The 26,440-nt window shown below is 44.4% G+C and overlaps 6 protein-coding genes across 6 annotated transcripts; 4 read left to right on the top strand and 2 right to left on the bottom strand.

Annotated features, from left to right (window-relative positions):
- Positions 1–1,468: 1,468 nt before the first annotated feature.
- Positions 1,469–1,780, bottom strand: LOC131427868 (histone H4). The gene has a single exon (XM_058591426.1). It carries the CDS (start codon positions 1,778–1,780, stop codon positions 1,469–1,471), a length of 312 nt encoding a protein of 103 aa, XP_058447409.1.
- Positions 1,781–2,033: 253 nt separating this feature from the next.
- On the top strand, positions 2,034–2,444 carry LOC131427857 (histone H3). Its single transcript, XM_058591414.1, has one exon. The coding sequence runs from the start codon at positions 2,034–2,036 to the stop codon at positions 2,442–2,444; it is 411 nt and encodes a 136-aa protein (XP_058447397.1).
- Positions 2,445–4,407: 1,963 nt separating this feature from the next.
- On the top strand, positions 4,408–5,082 carry LOC131427850 (histone H1B-like). Its single transcript, XM_058591402.1, has one exon. It carries the CDS (start codon positions 4,408–4,410, stop codon positions 5,080–5,082), a length of 675 nt encoding a protein of 224 aa, XP_058447385.1.
- Positions 5,083–16,259: 11,177 nt separating this feature from the next.
- LOC131427835 (histone H4) lies at positions 16,260–16,571 on the bottom strand. Its single transcript, XM_058591380.1, has one exon. It carries the CDS (start codon positions 16,569–16,571, stop codon positions 16,260–16,262), a length of 312 nt encoding a protein of 103 aa, XP_058447363.1.
- A 253-nt stretch (positions 16,572–16,824) lies between these two features.
- On the top strand, positions 16,825–17,235 carry LOC131425159 (histone H3-like). The gene has a single exon (XM_058586789.1). It carries the CDS (start codon positions 16,825–16,827, stop codon positions 17,233–17,235), a length of 411 nt encoding a protein of 136 aa, XP_058442772.1.
- A 1,963-nt stretch (positions 17,236–19,198) lies between these two features.
- LOC131427827 (histone H1B-like) lies at positions 19,199–19,873 on the top strand. The gene has a single exon (XM_058591368.1). It carries the CDS (start codon positions 19,199–19,201, stop codon positions 19,871–19,873), a length of 675 nt encoding a protein of 224 aa, XP_058447351.1.
- Positions 19,874–26,440: the final 6,567 nt, after the last annotated feature.

Genomic DNA, 26,440 nt, shown 5'->3' with positions numbered 1-26,440 from the left:
TCTCAATAGCAGGTATAAAACGAGCTGTCATATGGCAAATAGCGTCATTTAAGTTAAAGCAGTTACTCTGAACGTACGAGAACCGTCAAGCACGATGGCACCGAAAACCAGTGGAAAGGCAGCCAAAAAATCCGGCAAGGCCCAGAAAAACATCGCCAAGGGAGATAAGAAAAAGAAGAAGATCCGCAGGAAGGAAAGCTACGCTATCTACATCTACAAAGTGTTGAAGCAGGTCCACCCTGATACCGGAGTATCCTCGAAGGCGATGAGCATCATGAACAGTTTCGTCAATGACATCTTCGAACGCATTGCATCCGAGGCATCGCGTTTGGCCCATTACAACAAACGTTCGACGATTACCTCTCGCGAAATCCAGACCGCCGTTCGTCTGCTTTTGCCAGGAGAGTTGGCCAAGCACGCCGTTTCGGAAGGAACCAAAGCCGTCACCAAGTACACTAGCTCCAAGTAAACTGAGTGAGAACAACCAAACCCCCCCGATCGTGTGTGTGCATACGAATCGCCAAGCATAATCGGCCCTTTTAAGGGCCACAAACAAATCTACACAAAGTGTTAAGTTCGCATATTTCCCTCATTCAATCACCAAACACATTTTGTTCGTTGATGATTTTACTTTCATCAGCCAACAAACACCTAACGAGAAAAACAGAACAAATTATGAACAACACAGGTACAATTGTTCTCGCGTTTCGGAGTATTCATCCATGCCATATGGACAATATATTGTTCGGAGCAAAAATATGTTGGTTTCGAAATAAAGAAAAGTATCGATTACTTTTCGGACCAATCGACAGACTTGGTCGACCAACCAAATAATAAATTGCTACACATACACATGCATGCTACTGTAAACCAACCAATGACATATCAACAGCAATCGTTTTTCTATCCTAGGCGGCTTTGAGCAAATGCTGCATGTTGTATAGTCGAAATTCGAAGCCAACAGCATTGACAGTTGACCAGAACAGTTGAATGGGAATGAATGATTTCGAAAAGATAGTTCATGTTAAACAACATAACTAATTTCTTTTCTCAAATGTTACGTTTTTCAGCGGCGCGTTGAGTAGTACTCAAGTGTCAACAGCAGTTTGAAACTCACAACCGACCAGAAATAATAATGTCGTGTTTGCTTGATGCGAAACCGAAAACCAGTTTCCACCCTAACGACTGCTGGTTAAATTGTTTGTTTGAAAACCTAGTTGTTGGACTGAAAAATCTAGTCAGTTTCGAACCCGGTTGAATTCACACTACTCACTACTCTATTGCACACTTCTTACTATTCTCATATCATCACCACCACCACCACCATCATCATCATCATCATCATCATGATTATAGATTATAATGAATACCAGCAAATGCTAACTAATTCTTTGCGAAACATATTGGTGGCCCTGAAAAGGGCCTTTTATCCTTCCGTATTATGTTATGTGTGTTCTCGTTACGACGTTTAACCTCCGAAACCATACAGAGTGCGACCCTGTCGCTTCAGAGCATACACGACATCCATGGCGGTGACGGTCTTGCGCTTGGCGTGTTCAGTGTAGGTTACTGCATCTCGGATCACATTTTCCAGGAACACCTTCAGCACTCCACGAGTTTCCTCATAGATCAGACCGGAGATACGCTTGACACCACCACGACGAGCCAGACGACGGATAGCGGGCTTGGTAATTCCCTGGATGTTATCACGAAGCACTTTACGATGACGCTTGGCGCCTCCTTTTCCGAGTCCCTTTCCTCCTTTGCCGCGACCAGTCATTTTTCTCTGCTAGCTGCTTGTTCTTGCAAGTAAGACAGTACAAGTGAAACTAATGCCACTTCGCAGACCGGTGCTTTTTTTTATACCTACCGAGAGGGTCCGTTTCGTGCTTTGCTTTGTGCTGATTGGCTGCTTCAGAGCGGTCGGGCAGGTATAAAACAGCCAGCCAGGTCCGTTTTGAGCTCATTCTGTGTTTTGTTTTCAACGCGTACAGTACGGTGTAGAGAGAAAGGATAAGCAAAAGAAAGAAATAATGGCTCGTACCAAGCAGACCGCTCGTAAATCGACCGGAGGAAAGGCTCCTCGTAAGCAACTGGCGACAAAGGCTGCTCGCAAAAGTGCTCCTGCTACTGGCGGAGTGAAGAAACCCCATCGTTATCGGCCAGGAACAGTAGCCCTTCGGGAGATCCGTCGTTACCAGAAATCGACTGAGCTGTTGATTCGCAAGCTGCCGTTCCAGCGTTTAGTGCGTGAAATTGCCCAAGATTTCAAGACCGACCTTCGCTTCCAGAGTTCCGCCGTCATGGCACTGCAGGAGGCCAGCGAAGCCTATCTAGTCGGTTTGTTCGAGGACACCAATCTATGCGCGATCCACGCCAAGCGTGTTACCATCATGCCAAAGGACATCCAGCTGGCTCGTCGGATCCGTGGCGAACGTGCTTAAACAGGCTATCGGCTTTCGTTTGATCTCACAACATATACCCCAAAGGCCCTTTTCAGGGCCACCCAATCAATTACCAACGAGTTTACGAATTCGAATATTTTCCCTTAAACAATCACATACTCAGACACACACACACAAGTTGCGCGCGCACAGAAAATGACATCCGATCCGTTGCACAATTCATGCCCCCCATATGGAAAGTCAGTAATCTATAGGTGTTTGAAATGTTTTCCTTATTTTTTGGTCTTTCATTTTTGTTTCTGCTAAAGTAGCAGTTGAGAGGAGAATAGACGACCTGCTGACAGACAAGCAGCACAGACAATACACATTGCTTCCCTGTTACATAGTTCAGCAAAATTTGTAACCCAGCTTGCAACACATCGTGCACTCGCCGTGTCATGCCATGTGACTGACTGCCTGACAATTCTGACGGGATTCGGCCACCAGTTACTAGTATTACTCTGCTACTGCTACTCTCAATACACTATACTATACAATATTGGTTCAAAATCATGAAAATACCAATTTGTTTCGTTCCAAGACTACCCCGACAGACGCTTGCTTGCCGTTGACATAGTCAACGTCCCATCCCCAGACGACTGGTGGGGATGTTTCTGGCGAAAGAAATACACAGCAATTGCCAATCTTTGAATAGTAGGCTAATGTTCGGTTGGGTTCGGTGCTTTCTTCCGGTACGTGACAATTTTCGGCCAATATCTATCAAATATAAGCAACACTCAAATTCGGTATCAAATCAAATCACTGCTCGAGTTCTTTGTTGCCAATCGATTGAGACTGAGAGACTGACTATGTCTGGCACGCACGCTAGACAGATGGAGGTGTCGAAGGATTATTATTATTATTTAATGGTAATACTTGCACCGTATATTTTGCATGTAAAATCCTAAATGCGCTCCACAATTCCGGTATTCTGATTTGGGAAAGATTGTTTTTTGGTTATTGCTTCTGATGACAAATATTCTCAGCCCAGCCAGCCGTTTGTGGTACGTGAACAACACACCACACATTTGACTCGTTGTGTTAGAAAGGACTTCGGTTTGTTTGATTCTAATTTTTCACTGTCGAAATTTTTAAACATCCTCTCTCTTGGAATTGACCTGTCCTGATGTTCAGGTTTAATATTTGCAAGATGAACCAAATTCAAATGGCAAAACAAGTTCATTACAAAAAATAGTAACCAAAATGCTTTCAGAACAACCGACACGCCCGGGCGTTGGCGACGTTGGCCAGCATTATTCGTTGGCAGTGCCATCGTGTTCCAGATTTCGGAAGGCATGTTCGGAAATATTATGCTCACGTAACATATCTGTTAGTCAAATTGTTTAAAAATTGTATTTTCCAAATGCAGAACACGGAAAAATTGAAAAGCTTAGTCACCGGTTCGTACTGCGTTTTGGTCGTTTGATCGATTTGCGCCAGACAGCAGGTTCAAGTTTGACCGATTCAATCTCGTGCGCGTCGCAACCGTCATCGAACGGGTTGTGTTAGTTGTCAAGAGAAAATATTTCTCTTCCCAATGAACCATGTTTCGTTGGAGTCCGCATTGTTTAAATGGTACTGTTTTACTATTTTTGACAATTCGAAATAAGCATGTACCGTTTGTCCGATATTGAATGCATATTTCGCTATCATCACTGCCCGTCCGGCTGTTCGCGAATGGTGGAGCAGAAAGTTCAAACATCGTAGCAAACATAAAACCACTCTTTGGCGATACTTCCGCTGCTGTCGATTCATTGTTTACAATTTAAAAAACAATAGTCCAGAAAAATTACCTACACCTACCTAGCACCGAATGGTAACCGTCATGTGCGTATTCCCTAACAGGGCCGACGGATTCGGTGCCCGAACGTATCGCACGATTCTACTGCATTCACACACTCGTTTGTATTCGCTTAGTCGTTCGCTCGTTCTACCTGCTTTAGAAAAGTGCACATTAGAAAAAATGGCTGAAACCGCTGTTGACGTATCGGCCGCAGCTCCGGTTGCTGCTTCACCGGCCAAGGCACCGAAGAAAGCCAAAGCCGCCAAGGGAGAAGCCAAAAAACCGAAGAAGCCATCGACACATCCACCAGTCAATGACATGGTAGTGGCTGCCATCAAGACGCTGAAGGAACGCAACGGATCTTCGCTGCAGGCCATCAAGAAGTACATCGCCGCCAACTACAAGTGCGACGTCGCCAAGCTGGCCCCGTTCATCAAGAAGGCCCTGAAATCTGGCGTCGAGAAGGGAAAGCTCACCCAGACCAAGGGTTCCGGTGCATCCGGCTCGTTCAAAATCAAAGCCGGTGCCAAGCAACCGGCTGGCGAGAAGAAGCCGAAGAAGGCTGCTGCCAAAAAACCGAAGAAGGCTGCCGGAGAGAAGAAAAAGGTTGCCAAGAAACCCGCTGGCGAGAAGAAACCGAAGGCCAAAAAGCCTGCAGGTGAGAAAAAGCCGAAAGCCGCCGCTGCAAAGAAGGCTAAGGCAGCACCAGCCAAGGCCGCCAAGAAGGCTGCTGCACCGAAGCAGAAGGCCACCAAGCCATCGAAAGCCGCTGCCAACAAGCCCAAGACCCCGAAGCCAAAGAAGGCCGCGCCAGCCAAAAAAGCTGCCCCGAAGAAGGTGGCTGCCAAGAAGTAAATTGACCCATCGTCAGTCAGTCATCATCATCATGTCGAATTCTACCGTTCTTATTTCGACGGTGTTCAACAAAACAGTCCTTTTCAGGACTACCAAAAAATCCATGCAAAGAATTAATCGATATTTCCTACTTCGCTCGCTTTTGGGTAGTCCGCTTCAACAAAACTGCACAGTAAGAAAAAAAAAAAAAGTATGCTTTTATCCATCACAGCAGCACTACTTTCTGAGCGTGTGCTTCACCGACACGCTATAGTGGATAAATTGGTGCGCAGCCATAGAGCCGACCCCGCTGCTACGCGCATGCTTCTCTTGTAGTACAATCAAATATGTTCGTTCGCTCAGTCGGTAAGCAGCGACGAAAGGATCGGTAGGTGATCAAATGAAAATGCGGACGGATTATGCACGATGATTGATGAAGTCCGTTCGTAAAAATCTAGCTTGCGAAAATTCATCAATAAAAATGGTTGATGTTTTTGTTCCCAATTATATTTGTATTTTAAAACTATCCCAGTTTTCCTTTTCTTGGAAAATGAATGCCGTTATAGTTTCCATTTAGTGTAGAGCCAGTTCGGACACGGTATCGCTCTGTACGCGGTTTTTCGTATAATCATATTTAATTTAGTAGCTTGACTCTCCAGACGATTGTCGTTTTCATTCAACCAACCTTGCTTGATCGGTAAAAAAAAAATAAATCTATTCTCCAGCGCAATCGACCACCGACCATCGACTTTTCACTTGTAATGTGGGAAATTATCCTAGAAGCTATGGAAAAAAAAACAAGTCTTATGGCGCTTGCATGAGTAAATATGATTGATCGATAGTAAAATAGTAAATTTCTATAAGTTCTTTATCAGAAAATTGTGGTCGTCCTGAAAAGGACGTTTTTTCGATTGGTTTCAGTGCGAATCAAGTGCAATTTAGGCCTTCTTTTCGGTTTTCTTCGGGAGCAACACTGCCTGGATGTTTGGCAGTACACCGCCCTGTGCGATGGTAACTCCGGAGAGCAGTTTGTTCAACTCCTCGTCGTTACGGATGGCCAGCTGCAGATGACGAGGGATGATTCTCGTTTTCTTGTTGTCACGGGCAGCGTTACCGGCCAATTCCAGCACTTCGGCGGCCAGGTATTCCATCACTGCCGCCAGATAGACCGGTGCACCGGCACCGACACGTTCGGCGTAGTTTCCTTTCCGAAGCAGACGGTGGATTCTGCCTACTGGGAACTGCAGACCAGCACGGTTCGAGCGGGACTTTGCCTTTCCCTTAACTTTTCCTCCTTTGCCACGGCCAGACATTTTCTTTTATGTGTTTTGTTTTCGTAAAAAATCCACGAAACGATGCTAACAGCTAGGATGCTAACTCGGTAATACTGGCTGCCGCAGTACTAACCCTCTGTTTTATACCATCTCGCTGTTTCTCGTTCTGCGAATAGGCAGAGCATAAAGCGCAAAAGAGGATCAAATTTTGACAAAGGGGCTGTCCCTACTGCGTTGCCTGTAGCAGGTATAAAACGGGGTTTCTTGGGCGAGCTAGCGTCATTTACGTGAAAACAGCTACTCTGAACGCACGTCAACGTTAGAACGATGGCACCGAAAACTAGTGGAAAGGCGGCCAAAAAATCCGGCAAGGCCCAGAAGAACATCGCCAAGGGTGATAAGAAGAAGAAGAAGATCCGCAGGAAGGAAAGCTACGCTATCTAAATCTACAAAGTGTTGAAGCAGGTCCACCCTGATACCGGAGTATCCTCGAAGGCGATGAGCATCATGAACAGTTTCGTCAATGACATCTTCGAACGCATTGCATCCGAGGCATCGCGTTTGGCTCATTACAACAAACGTTCGACGATTACCTCTCGCGAAATCCAGACTGCCGTTCGTCTGCTTTTGCCAGGAGAGTTGGCCAAGCACGCCGTTTCTGAGGGAACCAAAGCCGTCACCAAGTACACCAGCTCCAAGTAAACTGAGAACAACACCGACCCCGTGTATGCGAGAACTAACAAACGGCCCTTTTAAGGGCCACAAACAAATCTACACAAAGTGTTAAATTCGAATTCTCGTGTGTTGTTTTGCTTGCTTCTTCTTTACTCGTTTCGATTGTGATGGTGGTGGCCGTTTGTGAAAGAAAGTGCAATAGAGGGAAGGTGCTGGGCAATTGGTTTGAGTGAGTTTAGTTGTTTTGAACAATCTCATCCAATTTGTGCATTACATTATGCTGGAACTGAATTCCTTGAAACCAGCCACACACCGTTGCGGAAGCGAGAGAGAGCGAATTGTTTTAGGCACTACTTTTGTACAGGGATGACCAAAGATTTCCCGCCTTTTCCGAAGAACGGCGAAAGAAGACATTGATAAAACAAAAAACTTATCACATTCTCAGAGGGTAAATTTTGAAAAGGCGTCCCATAGTAAAGTATTCTTCTATGATGCTTTGATGGTAAGACTTCATCACGAAGACGACAAGCAAATGTAAATTTCTTTCGAACATGCACTTTTTCATTTGATTGCGCGCGTGCGTGTGTGTTTGTTTTCGTGAAAATCGCAGGTTTTCGAGAAGAATAAATCTCCTGTGCCAAAATAACGAAAATGTCATTATCTCTAGCAACCGAAGTTTACTGTTTGCTTGTTAGGAACAATTAGATTTGTACCTGCAGGACAGAAAACATTAGTTTGTTCGATTTTGCGAGTGGTGATTTATATTTTAATAGCGATTTGAGTTAGCATTCATCATTTATCACTCATCCATCGATTATCAATGAAAGGAGATGAATTCGGAGACAAAGAACGAAAAAGAAGATTTTCCGCTTTCCAAAAACATACACCAATACATATGTATATCAACGTCATACTGGTTTACTTCAATGTATGGGTATTGGTTTTTCCCTCAGTCATAATAAAGTTCATTCTTATGTTCTCTAACTTGCTTTTCTCTCTCTCTCGCTCTCCCAACGCACCTCTGTTTGCGATAAGTTGGAACATGTTGTTCATGGCAGTCTACACACACACACACACACACACACAATTTGCGCAATAGTGCAACTGAGGTATGCGATTCACAAAATTGCTTGCTACTGAAAATTGCGGAAAAGAAAACACAAGACAAATTTTTTCAATTTTGTAGGCACAAGCGTTTTGAAACACGTACAATAACGGGAAGGTATCATATAAAGATTGGTTTTTACTTTTGTCGTTAAGTTTTTTTTTTCATGTACGTATTGTTTACCTCTCGGATGGTGGTAGGTAGAAACGAACAACCGTTTATACGACGCAAAGTCAAACCGATTTCCCATATCCCATCCATGAGCATGAGCAGAGGGAGAAAAAATACCGGTTAACCTGGACTACTTTTCACTTGAGAGTTTGAGAGATTTTTCACCATTTCAACCATTTTTCGTTCAGTTGCCATTTGTCATTGTTGCTAAGCTAACCTAACCATCCGAACAGCGAGAGTTCCGTTCACTGCGTTAGGATTGAGTAAGCCGCGTTCATCGTTTGATCATGTCAACGAAACTCAACAATCGATGCTAAATAAGCAACTTGCTATTGAGTAATCTTTCAGTAATTTCTTACATGGACCGTCGGAAAACAATTCGGAGTTCCTGTTTTCCAAGTAGATAGTCTTTCCAATAGGATATTCTAATGAGCAGCAGTTTTTATTTTTCCTGCTAGAATCGCACACCAATACACACTTACCAACCACTAAACTGCGGTTCGGTCTAGACAATTGGTGTACACTGTTGCCATAGTTGTTCGTCGGTTATTTTCATTCTCTCTTTCACGCCTCTCGCATTCTCGTAGTAGCCAATATTACTCTCCTTATTGTTTACGTTCGTGTCGCTATCGTATTTGTGGCATTCGTATTCGTTCGAAAATATATGTTAGTCGAATGGTCGAAACATCATCGGATTGATGAAAATATGTTCAAACAATCAAAATTATTCGCCAATCCAACAAAACTTTCATTGGCGAGAGTGTACTGTTTAATGAACTCTTCTCTCAATGTTTCAATATTCAGTTGCAATACTTAAAGCTCTAAACGTTTTCTCGAAAAATACCGACACAAGTTACCAAGCTAATTGGATTGGTGGTACTGACGATGCTTTTGGTTGTCAATAATAAACAATGCCACGTGTAGGGGCCGCTAATGTAATGTAAATGAATATACAGACACACACACACACACACACACACGCACGCGCGCGTTTATGCGACCTTGCCCTCCGGTTCTGAGACCGATGGCTGAACTTAGGTACAGCTTGATTTTCGTTTCCTCATATACACATTACATTACCATTTGTTTTTGGCCTGTGTGTGTGGCAGTGTTTATTCACCATCATGGTGGTAGCTACGATATCTTCTTCTTCTTCTTCTTTTTTTCTAGTCGGTCGTCACCATTCATGAGATGATGCCGACCAATGACACAGATACATGCGCTATATTGGATCGGTGTGTCGTCACGGATACGAACGAAAATTATTCTCTTATTTCTCGTGCGACACTTTCTCTAAGATTATATGATCAAGTTTGGATGTTTTAATGGCTGCATTTTCCGGTAAATCGATGGGAAAGATTTTCGCCATTGAACTCACATCGATCATTCTAAAATTCCGATTCGTCTGGTATGACCGATTTTGTCTTCTGTTTTCCAAACACTGAAAAAGCGGACATCATTTTCGCATCAGGTAGATACACCGATTCAGGGTAAAATTCCGAAAACGAAAATGAACAAAGGTCGCTATACTTGATTTGCGCATTATACTTTCCAGGCGTATCACAACTTTAGCAATCTTTAATTCAAAGCAATCTTAAATATTTCTTTATCACAGTGAGGTGGTCGTCCTGAAAAGGACGGGTTCTGTAAGGGGGGTAACACCAATATGTTCCGGAAATCGCAATTTAGGCCTTTTTCTCGGTTTTCTTCGGGAGCAGCACTGCCTGGATGTTTGGCAGTACACCGCCCTGTGCGATAGTAACTCCGGAGAGCAGTTTGTTCAACTCCTCGTCGTTACGGATGGCCAGCTGCAGATGGCGAGGGATGATTCTCGTTTTCTTGTTGTCACGGGCAGCGTTACCGGCCAATTCCAGCACTTCGGCGGCCAGGTATTCCATCACTGCCGCCAGATAGACCGGTGCACCGGCACCGACACGTTCGGCGTAGTTTCCCTTCCGGAGCAGACGGTGGATTCTGCCTACTGGGAACTGCAGACCAGCACGGTTTGAGCGGGACTTTGCCTTTCCCTTAACTTTTCCTCCTTTACCACGGCCAGACATTTTGTGTGTGCGTGTTTCTGCGTAAAAAATCCACGAGATGCTGTTAACGACTAGACAGCCAATTCAGTAATACTGGCTGCCGCCATTTTTTTTTTTTTTTTTACATTAAATATTTATTGTTTCTCTTTGGTTACATTTCTGTATGATATTACATGTCAAGTGATGTAGTAATGTTACTTTTCATCTTTTGATTTACGGTAATTTACTAGTTAATAATTTTGATTCAATTTTTTTTTTAACAGTTTAACTGATAGACAGTTTGATTTATATAACAAAACTACAACTAAAACTATAAACTATAAACAAATACTAAAATAGCGAACTAATTAGAGGATATTCTGAGATTGCACATTTTTCTTGGAATTTTCTATTGGCTGCAGTTATTTTCTCGTCGACGGTAGTGACGTCTGCTAGTTGATGAACTGTTGAAGTCCTGGTGAACCACGGAAGATCCAGAATCATTTTCAGGGCTCTGTTCTGCAGCACTTGGATTTTGTTCCGATGTGTAACGGCACACCTCCCCCACACAGGCAACGCGTACTGAAACACTGGAGCGATGATCTGGGTGTAAACAGCTAGCTTATTCTTGCGAATAAGAGATGACCTTCTCTTGATTAGCGGGTAGAGACATTTAATGAGCAAGGAGCATTTAGATTTTATCTTGTCGACATGCGAGCGGAAAAGTAGTTTACGATCAAAAGTGAGCCCCAAGTAGACCACCTCATTGGACCAGTCGATTGGAAGCCCATCAACCACGATCTTGCAATCAGCTGGAGGAGTGAGTCGCTGAGATAGACTGTATGGAAACAGGATCGCCTGAGTTTTGGAAGCGTTAATTTTTATCTTCCAGGTGTTCATGTAGCTGACAACGGAATCAAGGCAGTTTTGCAGCTTTTTGGTGAGATGTTTTGTGACCCTTCCTTTGCAAAGGATAGCTGTATCATCCGCGAAGAAGCAGAATTGGCAACCATCAGGAAGTCGAGGGAAATCCGAGGTGTAGACGTTGTACAATACTGGTCCGAGAATACTACCCTGAGGTACTCCGGCGGGTACAACAAACCCGTTCGATAGGGTTCCGTTCACGCTGACTTTGAAGCTTCTGCCACTGAGATAGTTTTGCACTATCTTGATGAGGTACACTGGGAAGTTGTAGCGATACATCTTGTAGATGAGACCTTCGTGCCAGACGTTGTCGAATGCCTTCTCGACGTCCAGTAGAGCCATAGCTGTAGATTTTGCGACGTGCTTGTTACGGTCGATGATGTTCACTACTCTTTGCAACTGATGAGTTGTGGAATGTCCCTTTCTGAATCCGAACTGTTCGGGCAAGAAAATGTTGTTGTTTTCGATGTGCAACAGAACACGATCTAAGATGAGTCTTTCGAAGAGCTTGCTTAGCGACGACAGAAGGCTAATGGGACGATAGCTAGAGGGATTCGTTGGATCTTTAGATGGTTTCAGTAACGGTACAACCTTGGCGATTTTCCACTCCGAGGGAAAGTAGTTTATATCGAGACATCTGTTGAAAACATTGGCAATAAAGGTGTAGGTCTGATGGCTGAGTTTCTTTAATGTAAGGTTAAAAATCGAGTCAAAGCCCGGCGCCTTCATGTTTTTGGATGCTTTTACTGTTGCGGCAACTTGTTCGGGTTTAACCTTAACATTTTCCGGAACGTAGCAGCGGGTGTTACGCAATGTGGACATCGTTTCTCGAACTGCGTCTTCCATGAGACTGACAACGGAATTACCCAGATTGTGAGAGCGCAAAATGTGTTCGCCGATTGCGGTCGCTTTTTCAAACGGTGTGACCAGAATGTCGTTGTTCTGAGTTAACGGAGGGATTTGTTTCGGTTTTGACTTTAATACCTTTGACACCTTCCAGAAAGGCCGCGAGAACGGGTCTAGCCTTCGGATCATTGACGAGAAGTTTTCGTTTTTCAAGTCATCAACTCGAGAACTGATCAGCTCTGACAATTTCGATGCAACGTATTTTTTCGATAAATCGCCTGACCTTTGAAATTGGCGCCGTACTTTGTTACGTTGACGGATAATTGCTTTGGTCATCGAGTCGATTTTAAGCAATACTCCGTGGATCGGAACCTGTCTAACGCAGTGGTTCTCAGCTACAGAGATAGCGGCCTTTAGCTCGGATAAAGCTTCATCTATATCGTCAGTGGAATTCAACGCTTTGGTTGCATCGATATGCCGATCAACAATCCGGGCGAATTCCACCCAGTTGACGTCGTGGTAGTTTTTTCTGGTTTGCGGTTCACCGCGCTGAATATCACCACCGATTTGAAATGAAACCGGAAAATGATCAGAGCTGAGATCGTTTGTTGTAACTGGTTGGCTCAGTAAGTCGAAGTTCGACAGAACTATATCCAAGGTGGACGAGATGCCGGCAGGCGAAAGATATGTCGGCTGATACGGAGCGTGGATAGTGTAATAACCCAGCTGTAGATCCTCGAAGAGAAGACACCCATTTTTATTCCTACGGATATTTCGCCATGTCTCGTGTTTCGCGTTTAAATCGCAAGCCAAGATAAACTTCTTGTCGGTTCTGGTTAGCTTCGCAAGATCATTTTTAAATTTCCTTGCCATCCCATTGCCGTCATAGCACTGTGTCGGACAATAAGCGGCAATAATAATAATTTTTCCAGTATCGGAAGACACCTCGATACCGACGGCTTCGATAACAGATGTTCGATAGTGTGGTTGAATGGTGAATTTAATGGTTTTCCTGATGGCTAGAGCGACACCTCCTCCGCCCGAGTGGGTTCGATCCAGCCTAACTATGTTAAACCCAGGAAGGTATAGGTTATTTCCGGGTTTTAAATGCGTTTCCGTGATAGCTACGATATCTGTTGATTGTTGCTCCAAGAGATCACACAACTCAACTCGTTTCCGCGACAATCCGCGGGCGTTCCATAAAACAATATTTAACGGGTTAACAGGCATATTGTATAATGAATTGCCCTAACACAGAAATCTGGTCAAATCTTGTTTGACATTTTTGCATTTTGTTGCACATCTCTGCGAAGATCGGCAAGAGTTGTTCTGTGGTAAATTTGGGCGGAAGATTTTGGTCCAAATGAGGGGTAGTTAAATGGGGACTCACCTGAGCTGGTTGACCGTTCACTCCAGCAAGTGGCATTCCGGATCCTGCCAACAACGATGACCAGAGAACCGTAGGATTTGGCTGCGGCGGCAGTTGCTGTGTGGAGGAAGTTCCAGCGCCGTTCTTCCGATTTGACGCCAGCAAAGGAAACTCGCCGTTATTGAAAACCGGACCCTTGTTGGGTTTTCTTCCAGGCTGATGATTCTGCGATGCACGTTTCCGTATTTGTTTGTACTCCTCCCTCTTGCGACACTGCTTGTCGGTGGACCGATGACCTTCACCGCAATGGATACATTTCAATACGGCGTCTCCTTCTGCAGGGCAGCTAGACGTTAAATGCACCTGACCGCAGTTGTTGCATCTCGGTTGAAGATGGCAGTTGCGTGTACCGTGTCCGAAGTTCAGACAGCGCATACACTGGGTGACGTCACGGTTTGTCCCACGGTACGGTTCCCAGCTCACGATCATACTGCTGATGGATCTAACAGCTTTCAAAGCGTTCAGTGTCACTGTACCTTTTTTAAAATGCACGAGGTACAGACAATCGCGATACTTGTTGGTGACATCCTTCCTAGTCATCGGGAAAACAGCAACCGGTTGGAGCTTGTATCGTTCGGCCAGCTCCGATGCGATGTCATTACCGCTCATCAGCGGTAAACCACGTACCACTGCTTTGAATGGCTTTTCCGTTGCCAAATCGTGCGAGAAATACTCTGCACCAGCACGATCGAGATAATTTTTTGCTTTCACGTACTCGGATTTGGTATGCAACATCACCTTGATGCCGATACCACACAGCTTGAATTCGGCTTGAATTCCATTTCGAATCAGTTCACGCTGTAACGTTGCGAGCGGAACTGATTTCACCATCAGCGGTGGAAGTTTCACTTTAGCTTCTTCTTCTTCTTCGGGCAGTTCATCGAGAGGGCCACCGAATCCGTTGACATCGCTTACGTTGGTTGCGGTACGGTTGCTTCTTATTTCCGAACGAGCGGAGTGCACTGACATCATATCACCAATTGTGGATTGATTCTGGTTCTGGGTTTGAATAACCACACGCGGACTGGGTGTGTTATTTTTGTTACGCTTAGGATTCGCCTTGGGACTAGCTTTTGAGCCTCCCGAGCGGCGTCTACGTTTCGCCATAAAAACTCGACAACGAACGAACAAACGCGAGAGAACGAAAACACGTCTGAACACGTTCAACTATCGACAAAGAATCATGACTGGCTGCCGCCGTACTAACCCTCTGTTTTATATCGTCTCACTGTTTCCCGTTCTGCGAACAGGAAAAGGAATTCTAACAAAGGGGCAGTCCATGCGCCGCTCTCAATAGCAGGTATAAAACGAGCTGTCATATGGCAAATAGCGTCATTTAAGTTAAAGCAGTTACTCTGAACGTACGAGAACCGTCAAGCACGATGGCACCGAAAACCAGTGGAAAGGCAGCCAAAAAATCCGGCAAGGCCCAGAAAAACATCGCCAAGGGAGATAAGAAAAAGAAGAAGATCCGCAGGAAGGAAAGCTACGCTATCTACATCTACAAAGTGTTGAAGCAGGTCCACCCTGATACCGGAGTATCCTCGAAGGCGATGAGCATCATGAACAGTTTCGTCAATGACATCTTCGAACGCATTGCATCCGAGGCATCGCGTTTGGCCCATTACAACAAACGTTCGACGATTACCTCTCGCGAAATCCAGACCGCCGTTCGTCTGCTTTTGCCAGGAGAGTTGGCCAAGCACGCCGTTTCGGAAGGAACCAAAGCCGTCACCAAGTACACTAGCTCCAAGTAAACTGAGTGAGAACAACCAAACCCCCCCGATCGTGTGTGTGCATACGAATCGCCAAGCATAATCGGCCCTTTTAAGGGCCACAAACAAATCTACACAAAGTGTTAAGTTCGCATATTTCCCTCATTCAATCACCAAACACATTTTGTTCGTTGATGATTTTACTTTCATCAGCCAACAAACACCTAACGAGAAAAACAGAACAAATTATGAACAACACAGGTACAATTGTTCTCGCGTTTCGGAGTATTCATCCATGCCATATGGACAATATATTGTTCGGAGCAAAAATATGTTGGTTTCGAAATAAAGAAAAGTATCGATTACTTTTCGGACCAATCGACAGACTTGGTCGACCAACCAAATAATAAATTGCTACACATACACATGCATGCTACTGTAAACCAACCAATGACATATCAACAGCAATCGTTTTTCTATCCTAGGCGGCTTTGAGCAAATGCTGCATGTTGTATAGTCGAAATTCGAAGCCAACAGCATTGACAGTTGACCAGAACAGTTGAATGGGAATGAATGATTTCGAAAAGATAGTTCATGTTAAACAACATAACTAATTTCTTTTCTCAAATGTTACGTTTTTCAGCGGCGCGTTGAGTAGTACTCAAGTGTCAACAGCAGTTTGAAACTCACAACCGACCAGAAATAATAATGTCGTGTTTGCTTGATGCGAAACCGAAAACCAGTTTCCACCCTAACGACTGCTGGTTAAATTGTTTGTTTGAAAACCTAGTTGTTGGACTGAAAAATCTAGTCAGTTTCGAACCCGGTTGAATTCACACTACTCACTACTCTATTGCACACTTCTTACTATTCTCATATCATCACCACCACCACCACCATCATCATCATCATCATCATCATGATTATAGATTATAATGAATACCAGCAAATGCTAACTAATTCTTTGCGAAACATATTGGTGGCCCTGAAAAGGGCCTTTTATCCTTCCGTATTATGTTATGTGTGTTCTCGTTACGACGTTTAACCTCCGAAACCATACAGAGTGCGACCCTGTCGCTTCAGAGCATACACGACATCCATGGCGGTGACGGTCTTGCGCTTGGCGTGTTCAGTGTAGGTTACTGCATCTCGGATCACATTTTCCAGGAACACCTTCAGCACTCCACGAGTTTCCTCATAGATCAGACCGGAGATACGCTTGACACCACCACGACGAGCCAGACGACGGATAGCGGGCTTGGTAATTCCCTGGATGTTATCACGAAGCACTTTACGATGACGCTTGGCGCCTCCTTTTCCGAGTCCCTTTCCTCCTTTGCCGCGACCAGTCATTTTTCTCTGCTAGCTGCTTGTTCTTGCAAGTAAGACAGTACAAGTGAAACTAATGCCACTTCGCAGACCGGTGCTTTTTTTTATACCTACCGAGAGGGTCCGTTTCGTGCTTTGCTTTGTGCTGATTGGCTGCTTCAGAGCGGTCGGGCAGGTATAAAACAGCCAGCCAGGTCCGTTTTGAGCTCATTCTGTGTTTTGTTTTCAACGCGTACAGTACGGTGTAGAGAGAAAGGATAAGCAAAAGAAAGAAATAATGGCTCGTACCAAGCAGACCGCTCGTAAATCGACCGGAGGAAAGGCTCCTCGTAAGCAACTGGCGACAAAGGCTGCTCGCAAAAGTGCTCCTGCTACTGGCGGAGTGAAGAAACCCCATCGTTATCGGCCAGGAACAGTAGCCCTTCGGGAGATCCGTCGTTACCAGAAATCGACTGAGCTGTTGATTCGCAAGCTGCCGTTCCAGCGTTTAGTGCGTGAAATTGCCCAAGATTTCAAGACCGACCTTCGCTTCCAGAGTTCCGCCGTCATGGCACTGCAGGAGGCCAGCGAAGCCTATCTAGTCGGTTTGTTCGAGGACACCAATCTATGCGCGATCCACGCCAAGCGTGTTACCATCATGCCAAAGGACATCCACCTGGCTCGTCGGATCCGTGGCGAACGTGCTTAAACAGGCTATCGGCTTTCGTTTGATCTCACAACATATACCCCAAAGGCCCTTTTCAGGGCCACCCAATCAATTACCAACGAGTTTACGAATTCGAATATTTTCCCTTAAACAATCACATACTCAGACACACACACACAAGTTGCGCGCGCACAGAAAATGACATCCGATCCGTTGCACAATTCATGCCCCCCATATGGAAAGTCAGTAATCTATAGGTGTTTGAAATGTTTTCCTTATTTTTTGGTCTTTCATTTTTGTTTCTGCTAAAGTAGCAGTTGAGAGGAGAATAGACGACCTGCTGACAGACAAGCAGCACAGACAATACACATTGCTTCCCTGTTACATAGTTCAGCAAAATTTGTAACCCAGCTTGCAACACATCGTGCACTCGCCGTGTCATGCCATGTGACTGACTGCCTGACAATTCTGACGGGATTCGGCCACCAGTTACTAGTATTACTCTGCTACTGCTACTCTCAATACACTATACTATACAATATTGGTTCAAAATCATGAAAATACCAATTTGTTTCGTTCCAAGACTACCCCGACAGACGCTTGCTTGCCGTTGACATAGTCAACGTCCCATCCCCAGACGACTGGTGGGGATGTTTCTGGCGAAAGAAATACACAGCAATTGCCAATCTTTGAATAGTAGGCTAATGTTCGGTTGGGTTCGGTGCTTTCTTCCGGTACGTGACAATTTTCGGCCAATATCTATCAAATATAAGCAACACTCAAATTCGGTATCAAATCAAATCACTGCTCGAGTTCTTTGTTGCCAATCGATTGAGACTGAGAGACTGACTATGTCTGGCACGCACGCTAGACAGATGGAGGTGTCGAAGGATTATTATTATTATTTAATGGTAATACTTGCACCGTATATTTTGCATGTAAAATCCTAAATGCGCTCCACAATTCCGGTATTCTGATTTGGGAAAGATTGTTTTTTGGTTATTGCTTCTGATGACAAATATTCTCAGCCCAGCCAGCCGTTTGTGGTACGTGAACAACACACCACACATTTGACTCGTTGTGTTAGAAAGGACTTCGGTTTGTTTGATTCTAATTTTTCACTGTCGAAATTTTTAAACATCCTCTCTCTTGGAATTGACCTGTCCTGATGTTCAGGTTTAATATTTGCAAGATGAACCAAATTCAAATGGCAAAACAAGTTCATTACAAAAAATAGTAACCAAAATGCTTTCAGAACAACCGACACGCCCGGGCGTTGGCGACGTTGGCCAGCATTATTCGTTGGCAGTGCCATCGTGTTCCAGATTTCGGAAGGCATGTTCGGAAATATTATGCTCACGTAACATATCTGTTAGTCAAATTGTTTAAAAATTGTATTTTCCAAATGCAGAACACGGAAAAATTGAAAAGCTTAGTCACCGGTTCGTACTGCGTTTTGGTCGTTTGATCGATTTGCGCCAGACAGCAGGTTCAAGTTTGACCGATTCAATCTCGTGCGCGTCGCAACCGTCATCGAACGGGTTGTGTTAGTTGTCAAGAGAAAATATTTCTCTTCCCAATGAACCATGTTTCGTTGGAGTCCGCATTGTTTAAATGGTACTGTTTTACTATTTTTGACAATTCGAAATAAGCATGTACCGTTTGTCCGATATTGAATGCATATTTCGCTATCATCACTGCCCGTCCGGCTGTTCGCGAATGGTGGAGCAGAAAGTTCAAACATCGTAGCAAACATAAAACCACTCTTTGGCGATACTTCCGCTGCTGTCGATTCATTGTTTACAATTTAAAAAACAATAGTCCAGAAAAATTACCTACACCTACCTAGCACCGAATGGTAACCGTCATGTGCGTATTCCCTAACAGGGCCGACGGATTCGGTGCCCGAACGTATCGCACGATTCTACTGCATTCACACACTCGTTTGTATTCGCTTAGTCGTTCGCTCGTTCTACCTGCTTTAGAAAAGTGCACATTAGAAAAAATGGCTGAAACCGCTGTTGACGTATCGGCCGCAGCTCCGGTTGCTGCTTCACCGGCCAAGGCACCGAAGAAAGCCAAAGCCGCCAAGGGAGAAGCCAAAAAACCGAAGAAGCCATCGACACATCCACCAGTCAATGACATGGTAGTGGCTGCCATCAAGACGCTGAAGGAACGCAACGGATCTTCGCTGCAGGCCATCAAGAAGTACATCGCCGCCAACTACAAGTGCGACGTCGCCAAGCTGGCCCCGTTCATCAAGAAGGCCCTGAAATCTGGCGTCGAGAAGGGAAAGCTCACCCAGACCAAGGGTTCCGGTGCATCCGGCTCGTTCAAAATCAAAGCCGGTGCCAAGCAACCGGCTGGCGAGAAGAAGCCGAAGAAGGCTGCTGCCAAAAAACCGAAGAAGGCTGCCGGAGAGAAGAAAAAGGTTGCCAAGAAACCCGCTGGCGAGAAGAAACCGAAGGCCAAAAAGCCTGCAGGTGAGAAAAAGCCGAAAGCCGCCGCTGCAAAGAAGGCTAAGGCAGCACCAGCCAAGGCCGCCAAGAAGGCTGCTGCACCGAAGCAGAAGGCCACCAAGCCATCGAAAGCCGCTGCCAACAAGCCCAAGACCCCGAAGCCAAAGAAGGCCGCGCCAGCCAAAAAAGCTGCCCCGAAGAAGGTGGCTGCCAAGAAGTAAATTGACCCATCGTCAGTCAGTCATCATCATCATGTCGAATTCTACCGTTCTTATTTCGACGGTGTTCAACAAAACAGTCCTTTTCAGGACTACCAAAAAATCCATGCAAAGAATTAATCGATATTTCCTACTTCGCTCGCTTTTGGGTAGTCCGCTTCAACAAAACTGCACAGTAAGAAAAAAAAAAAAAGTATGCTTTTATCCATCACAGCAGCACTACTTTCTGAGCGTGTGCTTCACCGACACGCTATAGTGGATAAATTGGTGCGCAGCCATAGAGCCGACCCCGCTGCTACGCGCATGCTTCTCTTGTAGTACAATCAAATATGTTCGTTCGCTCAGTCGGTAAGCAGCGACGAAAGGATCGGTAGGTGATCAAATGAAAATGCGGACGGATTATGCACGATGATTGATGAAGTCCGTTCGTAAAAATCTAGCTTGCGAAAATTCATCAATAAAAATGGTTGATGTTTTTGTTCCCAATTATATTTGTATTTTAAAACTATCCCAGTTTTCCTTTTCTTGGAAAATGAATGCCGTTATAGTTTCCATTTAGTGTAGAGCCAGTTCGGACACGGTATCGCTCTGTACGCGGTTTTTCGTATAATCATATTTAATTTAGTAGCTTGACTCTCCAGACGATTGTCGTTTTCATTCAACCAACCTTGCTTGATCGGTAAAAAAAAAATAAATCTATTCTCCAGCGCAATCGACCACCGACCATCGACTTTTCACTTGTAATGTGGGAAATTATCCTAGAAGCTATGGAAAAAAAAACAAGTCTTATGGCGCTTGCATGAGTAAATATGATTGATCGATAGTAAAATAGTAAATTTCTATAAGTTCTTTATCAGAAAATTGTGGTCGTCCTGAAAAGGACGTTTTTTCGATTGGTTTCAGTGCGAATCAAGTGCAATTTAGGCCTTCTTTTCGGTTTTCTTCGGGAGCAACACTGCCTGGATGTTTGGCAGTACACCGCCCTGTGCGATGGTAACTCCGGAGAGCAGTTTGTTCAACTCCTCGTCGTTACGGATGGCCAGCTGCAGATGACGAGGGATGATTCTCGTTTTCTTGTTGTCACGGGCAGCGTTACCGGCCAATTCCAGCACTTCGGCGGCCAGGTATTCCATCACTGCCGCCAGATAGACCGGTGCACCGGCACCGACACGTTCGGCGTAGTTTCCTTTCCGAAGCAGACGGTGGATTCTGCCTACTGGGAACTGCAGACCAGCACGGTTCGAGCGGGACTTTGCCTTTCCCTTAACTTTTCCTCCTTTGCCACGGCCAGACATTTTCTTTTATGTGTTTTGTTTTCGTAAAAAATCCACGAAACGATGCTAACAGCTAGGATGCTAACTCGGTAATACTGGCTGCCGCAGTACTAACCCTCTGTTTTATACCATCTCGCTGTTTCTCGTTCTGCGAATAGGCAGAGCATAAAGCGCAAAAGAGGATCAAATTTTGACAAAGGGGCTGTCCCTACTGCGTTGCCTGTAGCAGGTATAAAACGGGGTTTCTTGGGCGAGCTAGCGTCATTTACGTGAAAACAGCTACTCTGAACGCACGTCAACGTTAGAACGATGGCACCGAAAACTAGTGGAAAGGCGGCCAAAAAATCCGGCAAGGCCCAGAAGAACATCGCCAAGGGTGATAAGAAGAAGAAGAAGATCCGCAGGAAGGAAAGCTACGCTATCTAAATCTACAAAGTGTTGAAGCAGGTCCACCCTGATACCGGAGTATCCTCGAAGGCGATGAGCATCATGAACAGTTTCGTCAATGACATCTTCGAACGCATTGCATCCGAGGCATCGCGTTTGGCTCATTACAACAAACGTTCGACGATTACCTCTCGCGAAATCCAGACTGCCGTTCGTCTGCTTTTGCCAGGAGAGTTGGCCAAGCACGCCGTTTCTGAGGGAACCAAAGCCGTCACCAAGTACACCAGCTCCAAGTAAACTGAGAACAACACCGACCCCGTGTATGCGAGAACTAACAAACGGCCCTTTTAAGGGCCACAAACAAATCTACACAAAGTGTTAAATTCGAATTCTCGTGTGTTGTTTTGCTTGCTTCTTCTTTACTCGTTTCGATTGTGATGGTGGTGGCCGTTTGTGAAAGAAAGTGCAATAGAGGGAAGGTGCTGGGCAATTGGTTTGAGTGAGTTTAGTTGTTTTGAACAATCTCATCCAATTTGTGCATTACATTATGCTGGAACTGAATTCCTTGAAACCAGCCACACACCGTTGCGGAAGCGAGAGAGAGCGAATTGTTTTAGGCACTACTTTTGTACAGGGATGACCAAAGATTTCCCGCCTTTTCCGAAGAACGGCGAAAGAAGACATTGATAAAACAAAAAACTTATCACATTCTCAGAGGGTAAATTTTGAAAAGGCGTCCCATAGTAAAGTATTCTTCTATGATGCTTTGATGGTAAGACTTCATCACGAAGACGACAAGCAAATGTAAATTTCTTTCGAACATGCACTTTTTCATTTGATTGCGCGCGTGCGTGTGTGTTTGTTTTCGTGAAAATCGCAGGTTTTCGAGAAGAATAAATCTCCTGTGCCAAAATAACGAAAATGTCATTATCTCTAGCAACCGAAGTTTACTGTTTGCTTGTTAGGAACAATTAGATTTGTACCTGCAGGACAGAAAACATTAGTTTGTTCGATTTTGCGAGTGGTGATTTATATTTTAATAGCGATTTGAGTTAGCATTCATCATTTATCACTCATCCATCGATTATCAATGAAAGGAGATGAATTCGGAGACAAAGAACGAAAAAGAAGATTTTCCGCTTTCCAAAAACATACACCAATACATATGTATATCAACGTCATACTGGTTTACTTCAATGTATGGGTATTGGTTTTTCCCTCAGTCATAATAAAGTTCATTCTTATGTTCTCTAACTTGCTTTTCTCTCTCTCTCGCTCTCCCAACGCACCTCTGTTTGCGATAAGTTGGAACATGTTGTTCATGGCAGTCTACACACACACACACACACACACACAATTTGCGCAATAGTGCAACTGAGGTATGCGATTCACAAAATTGCTTGCTACTGAAAATTGCGGAAAAGAAAACACAAGACAAATTTTTTCAATTTTGTAGGCACAAGCGTTTTGAAACACGTACAATAACGGGAAGGTATCATATAAAGATTGGTTTTTACTTTTGTCGTTAAGTTTTTTTTTTCATGTACGTATTGTTTACCTCTCGGATGGTGGTAGGTAGAAACGAACAACCGTTTATACGACGCAAAGTCAAACCGATTTCCCATATCCCATCCATGAGCATGAGCAGAGGGAGAAAAAATACCGGTTAACCTGGACTACTTTTCACTTGAGAGTTTGAGAGATTTTTCACCATTTCAACCATTTTTCGTTCAGTTGCCATTTGTCATTGTTGCTAAGCTAACCTAACCATCCGAACAGCGAGAGTTCCGTTCACTGCGTTAGGATTGAGTAAGCCGCGTTCATCGTTTGATCATGTCAACGAAACTCAACAATCGATGCTAAATAAGCAACTTGCTATTGAGTAATCTTTCAGTAATTTCTTACATGGACCGTCGGAAAACAATTCGGAGTTCCTGTTTTCCAAGTAGATAGTCTTTCCAATAGGATATTCTAATGAGCAGCAGTTTTTATTTTTCCTGCTAGAATCGCACACCAATACACACTTACCAACCACTAAACTGCGGTTCGGTCTAGACAATTGGTGTACACTGTTGCCATAGTTGTTCGTCGGTTATTTTCATTCTCTCTTTCACGCCTCTCGCATTCTCGTAGTAGCCAATATTACTCTCCTTATTGTTTACGTTCGTGTCGCTATCGTATTTGTGGCATTCGTATTCGTTCGAAAATATATGTTAGTCGAATGGTCGAAACATCATCGGATTGATGAAAATATGTTCAAACAATCAAAATTATTCGCCAATCCAACAAAACTTTCATTGGCGAGAGTGTACTGTTTAATGAACTCTTCTCTCAATGTTTCAATATTCAGTTGCAATACTTAAAGCTCTAAACGTTTTCTCGAAAAATACCGACACAAGTTACCAAGCTAATTGGATTGGTGGTACTGACGATGCTTTTGGTTGTCAATAATAAACAATGCCACGTGTAGGGGCCGCTAATGTAATGTAAATGAATATACAGACACACACACACACACACACACACGCACGCGCGCGTTTATGCGACCTTGCCCTCCGGTTCTGAGACCGATGGCTGAACTTAGGTACAGCTTGATTTTCGTTTCCTCATATACACATTACATTACCATTTGTTTTTGGCCTGTGTGTGTGGCAGTGTTTATTCACCATCATGGTGGTAGCTACGATATCTTCTTCTTCTTCTTCTTTTTTTCTAGTCGGTCGTCACCATTCATGAGATGATGCCGACCAATGACACAGATACATGCGCTATATTGGATCGGTGTGTCGTCACGGATACGAACGAAAATTATTCTCTTATTTCTCGTGCGACACTTTCTCTAAGATTATATGATCAAGTTTGGATGTTTTAATGGCTGCATTTTCCGGTAAATCGATGGGAAAGATTTTCGCCATTGAACTCACATCGATCATTCTAAAATTCCGATTCGTCTGGTATGACCGATTTTGTCTTCTGTTTTCCAAACACTGAAAAAGCGGACATCATTTTCGCATCAGGTAGATACACCGATTCAGGGTAAAATTCCGAAAACGAAAATGAACAAAGGTCGCTATACTTGATTTGCGCATTATACTTTCCAGGCGTATCACAACTTTAGCAATCTTTAATTCAAAGCAATCTTAAATATTTCTTTATCACAGTGAGGTGGTCGTCCTGAAAAGGACGGGTTCTGTAAGGGGGGTAACACCAATATGTTCCGGAAATCGCAATTTAGGCCTTTTTCTCGGTTTTCTTCGGGAGCAGCACTGCCTGGATGTTTGGCAGTACACCGCCCTGTGCGATAGTAACTCCGGAGAGCAGTTTGTTCAACTCCTCGTCGTTACGGATGGCCAGCTGCAGATGGCGAGGGATGATTCTCGTTTTCTTGTTGTCACGGGCAGCGTTACCGGCCAATTCCAGCACTTCGGCGGCCAGGTATTCCATCACTGCCGCCAGATAGACCGGTGCACCGGCACCGACACGTTCGGCGTAGTTTCCCTTCCGGAGCAGACGGTGGATTCTGCCTACTGGGAACTGCAGACCAGCACGGTTTGAGCGGGACTTTGCCTTTCCCTTAACTTTTCCTCCTTTACCACGGCCAGACATTTTGTGTGTGCGTGTTTCTGCGTAAAAAATCCACGAGATGCTGTTAACGACTAGACAGCCAATTCAGTAATACTGGCTGCCGCCGTACTAACCCTCTGTTTTATATCGTCTCACTGTTTCCCGTTCTGCGAACAGGAAAAGGAATTCTAACAAAGGGGCAGTCCATGCGCCGCTCTCAATAGCAGGTATAAAACGAGCTGTCATATGGCAAATAGCGTCATTTAAGTTAAAGCAGTTACTCTGAACGTACGAGAACCGTCAAGCACGATGGCACCGAAAACCAGTGGAAAGGCAGCCAAAAAATCCGGCAAGGCCCAGAAAAACATCGCCAAGGGAGATAAGAAAAAGAAGAAGATCCGCAGGAAGGAAAGCTACGCTATCTACATCTACAAAGTGTTGAAGCAGGTCCACCCTGATACCGGAGTATCCTCGAAGGCGATGAGCATCATGAACAGTTTCGTCAATGACATCTTCGAACGCATTGCATCCGAGGCATCGCGTTTGGCCCATTACAACAAACGTTCGACGATTACCTCTCGCGAAATCCAGACCGCCGTTCGTCTGCTTTTGCCAGGAGAGTTGGCCAAGCACGCCGTTTCGGAAGGAACCAAAGCCGTCACCAAGTACACTAGCTCCAAGTAAACTGAGTGAGAACAACCAAACCCCCCCGATCGTGTGTGTGCATACGAATCGCCAAGCATAATCGGCCCTTTTAAGGGCCACAAACAAATCTACACAAAGTGTTAAGTTCGCATATTTCCCTCATTCAATCACCAAACACATTTTGTTCGTTGATGATTTTACTTTCATCAGCCAACAAACACCTAACGAGAAAAACAGAACAAATTATGAACAACACAGGTACAATTGTTCTCGCGTTTCGGAGTATTCATCCATGCCATATGGACAATATATTGTTCGGAGCAAAAATATGTTGGTTTCGAAATAAAGAAAAGTATCGATTACTTTTCGGACCAATCGACAGACTTGGTCGACCAACCAAATAATAAATTGCTACACATACACATGCATGCTACTGTAAACCAACCAATGACATATCAACAGCAATCGTTTTTCTATCCTAGGCGGCTTTGAGCAAATGCTGCATGTTGTATAGTCGAAATTCGAAGCCAACAGCATTGACAGTTGACCAGAACAGTTGAATGGGAATGAATGATTTCGAAAAGATAGTTCATGTTAAACAACATAACTAATTTCTTTTCTCAAATGTTACGTTTTTCAGCGGCGCGTTGAGTAGTACTCAAGTGTCAACAGCAGTTTGAAACTCACAACCGACCAGAAA

This window comes from Malaya genurostris, chromosome 1 (genome assembly GCF_030247185.1).
Source record: "Malaya genurostris strain Urasoe2022 chromosome 1, Malgen_1.1, whole genome shotgun sequence".
Lineage (NCBI taxonomy): Eukaryota > Metazoa > Arthropoda > Insecta > Diptera > Culicidae > Malaya > Malaya genurostris.
Note: the sequence above shows the minus strand (reverse complement) of the source record. Positions and strands in the feature narration are given on the sequence as shown.

Coding starts and splice junctions, on each gene's coding strand:
- LOC131425159 (XM_058586789.1), top strand. CDS start 16,825: ATGGCTCGTACCAAGCAGACCGCTCGTAAATCGACCGGAGGAAAGGCT.
- LOC131427857 (XM_058591414.1), top strand. CDS start 2,034: ATGGCTCGTACCAAGCAGACCGCTCGTAAATCGACCGGAGGAAAGGCT.
- LOC131427850 (XM_058591402.1), top strand. CDS start 4,408: ATGGCTGAAACCGCTGTTGACGTATCGGCCGCAGCTCCGGTTGCTGCT.
- LOC131427868 (XM_058591426.1), bottom strand. CDS start 1,780: ATGACTGGTCGCGGCAAAGGAGGAAAGGGACTCGGAAAAGGAGGCGCC.
- LOC131427827 (XM_058591368.1), top strand. CDS start 19,199: ATGGCTGAAACCGCTGTTGACGTATCGGCCGCAGCTCCGGTTGCTGCT.
- LOC131427835 (XM_058591380.1), bottom strand. CDS start 16,571: ATGACTGGTCGCGGCAAAGGAGGAAAGGGACTCGGAAAAGGAGGCGCC.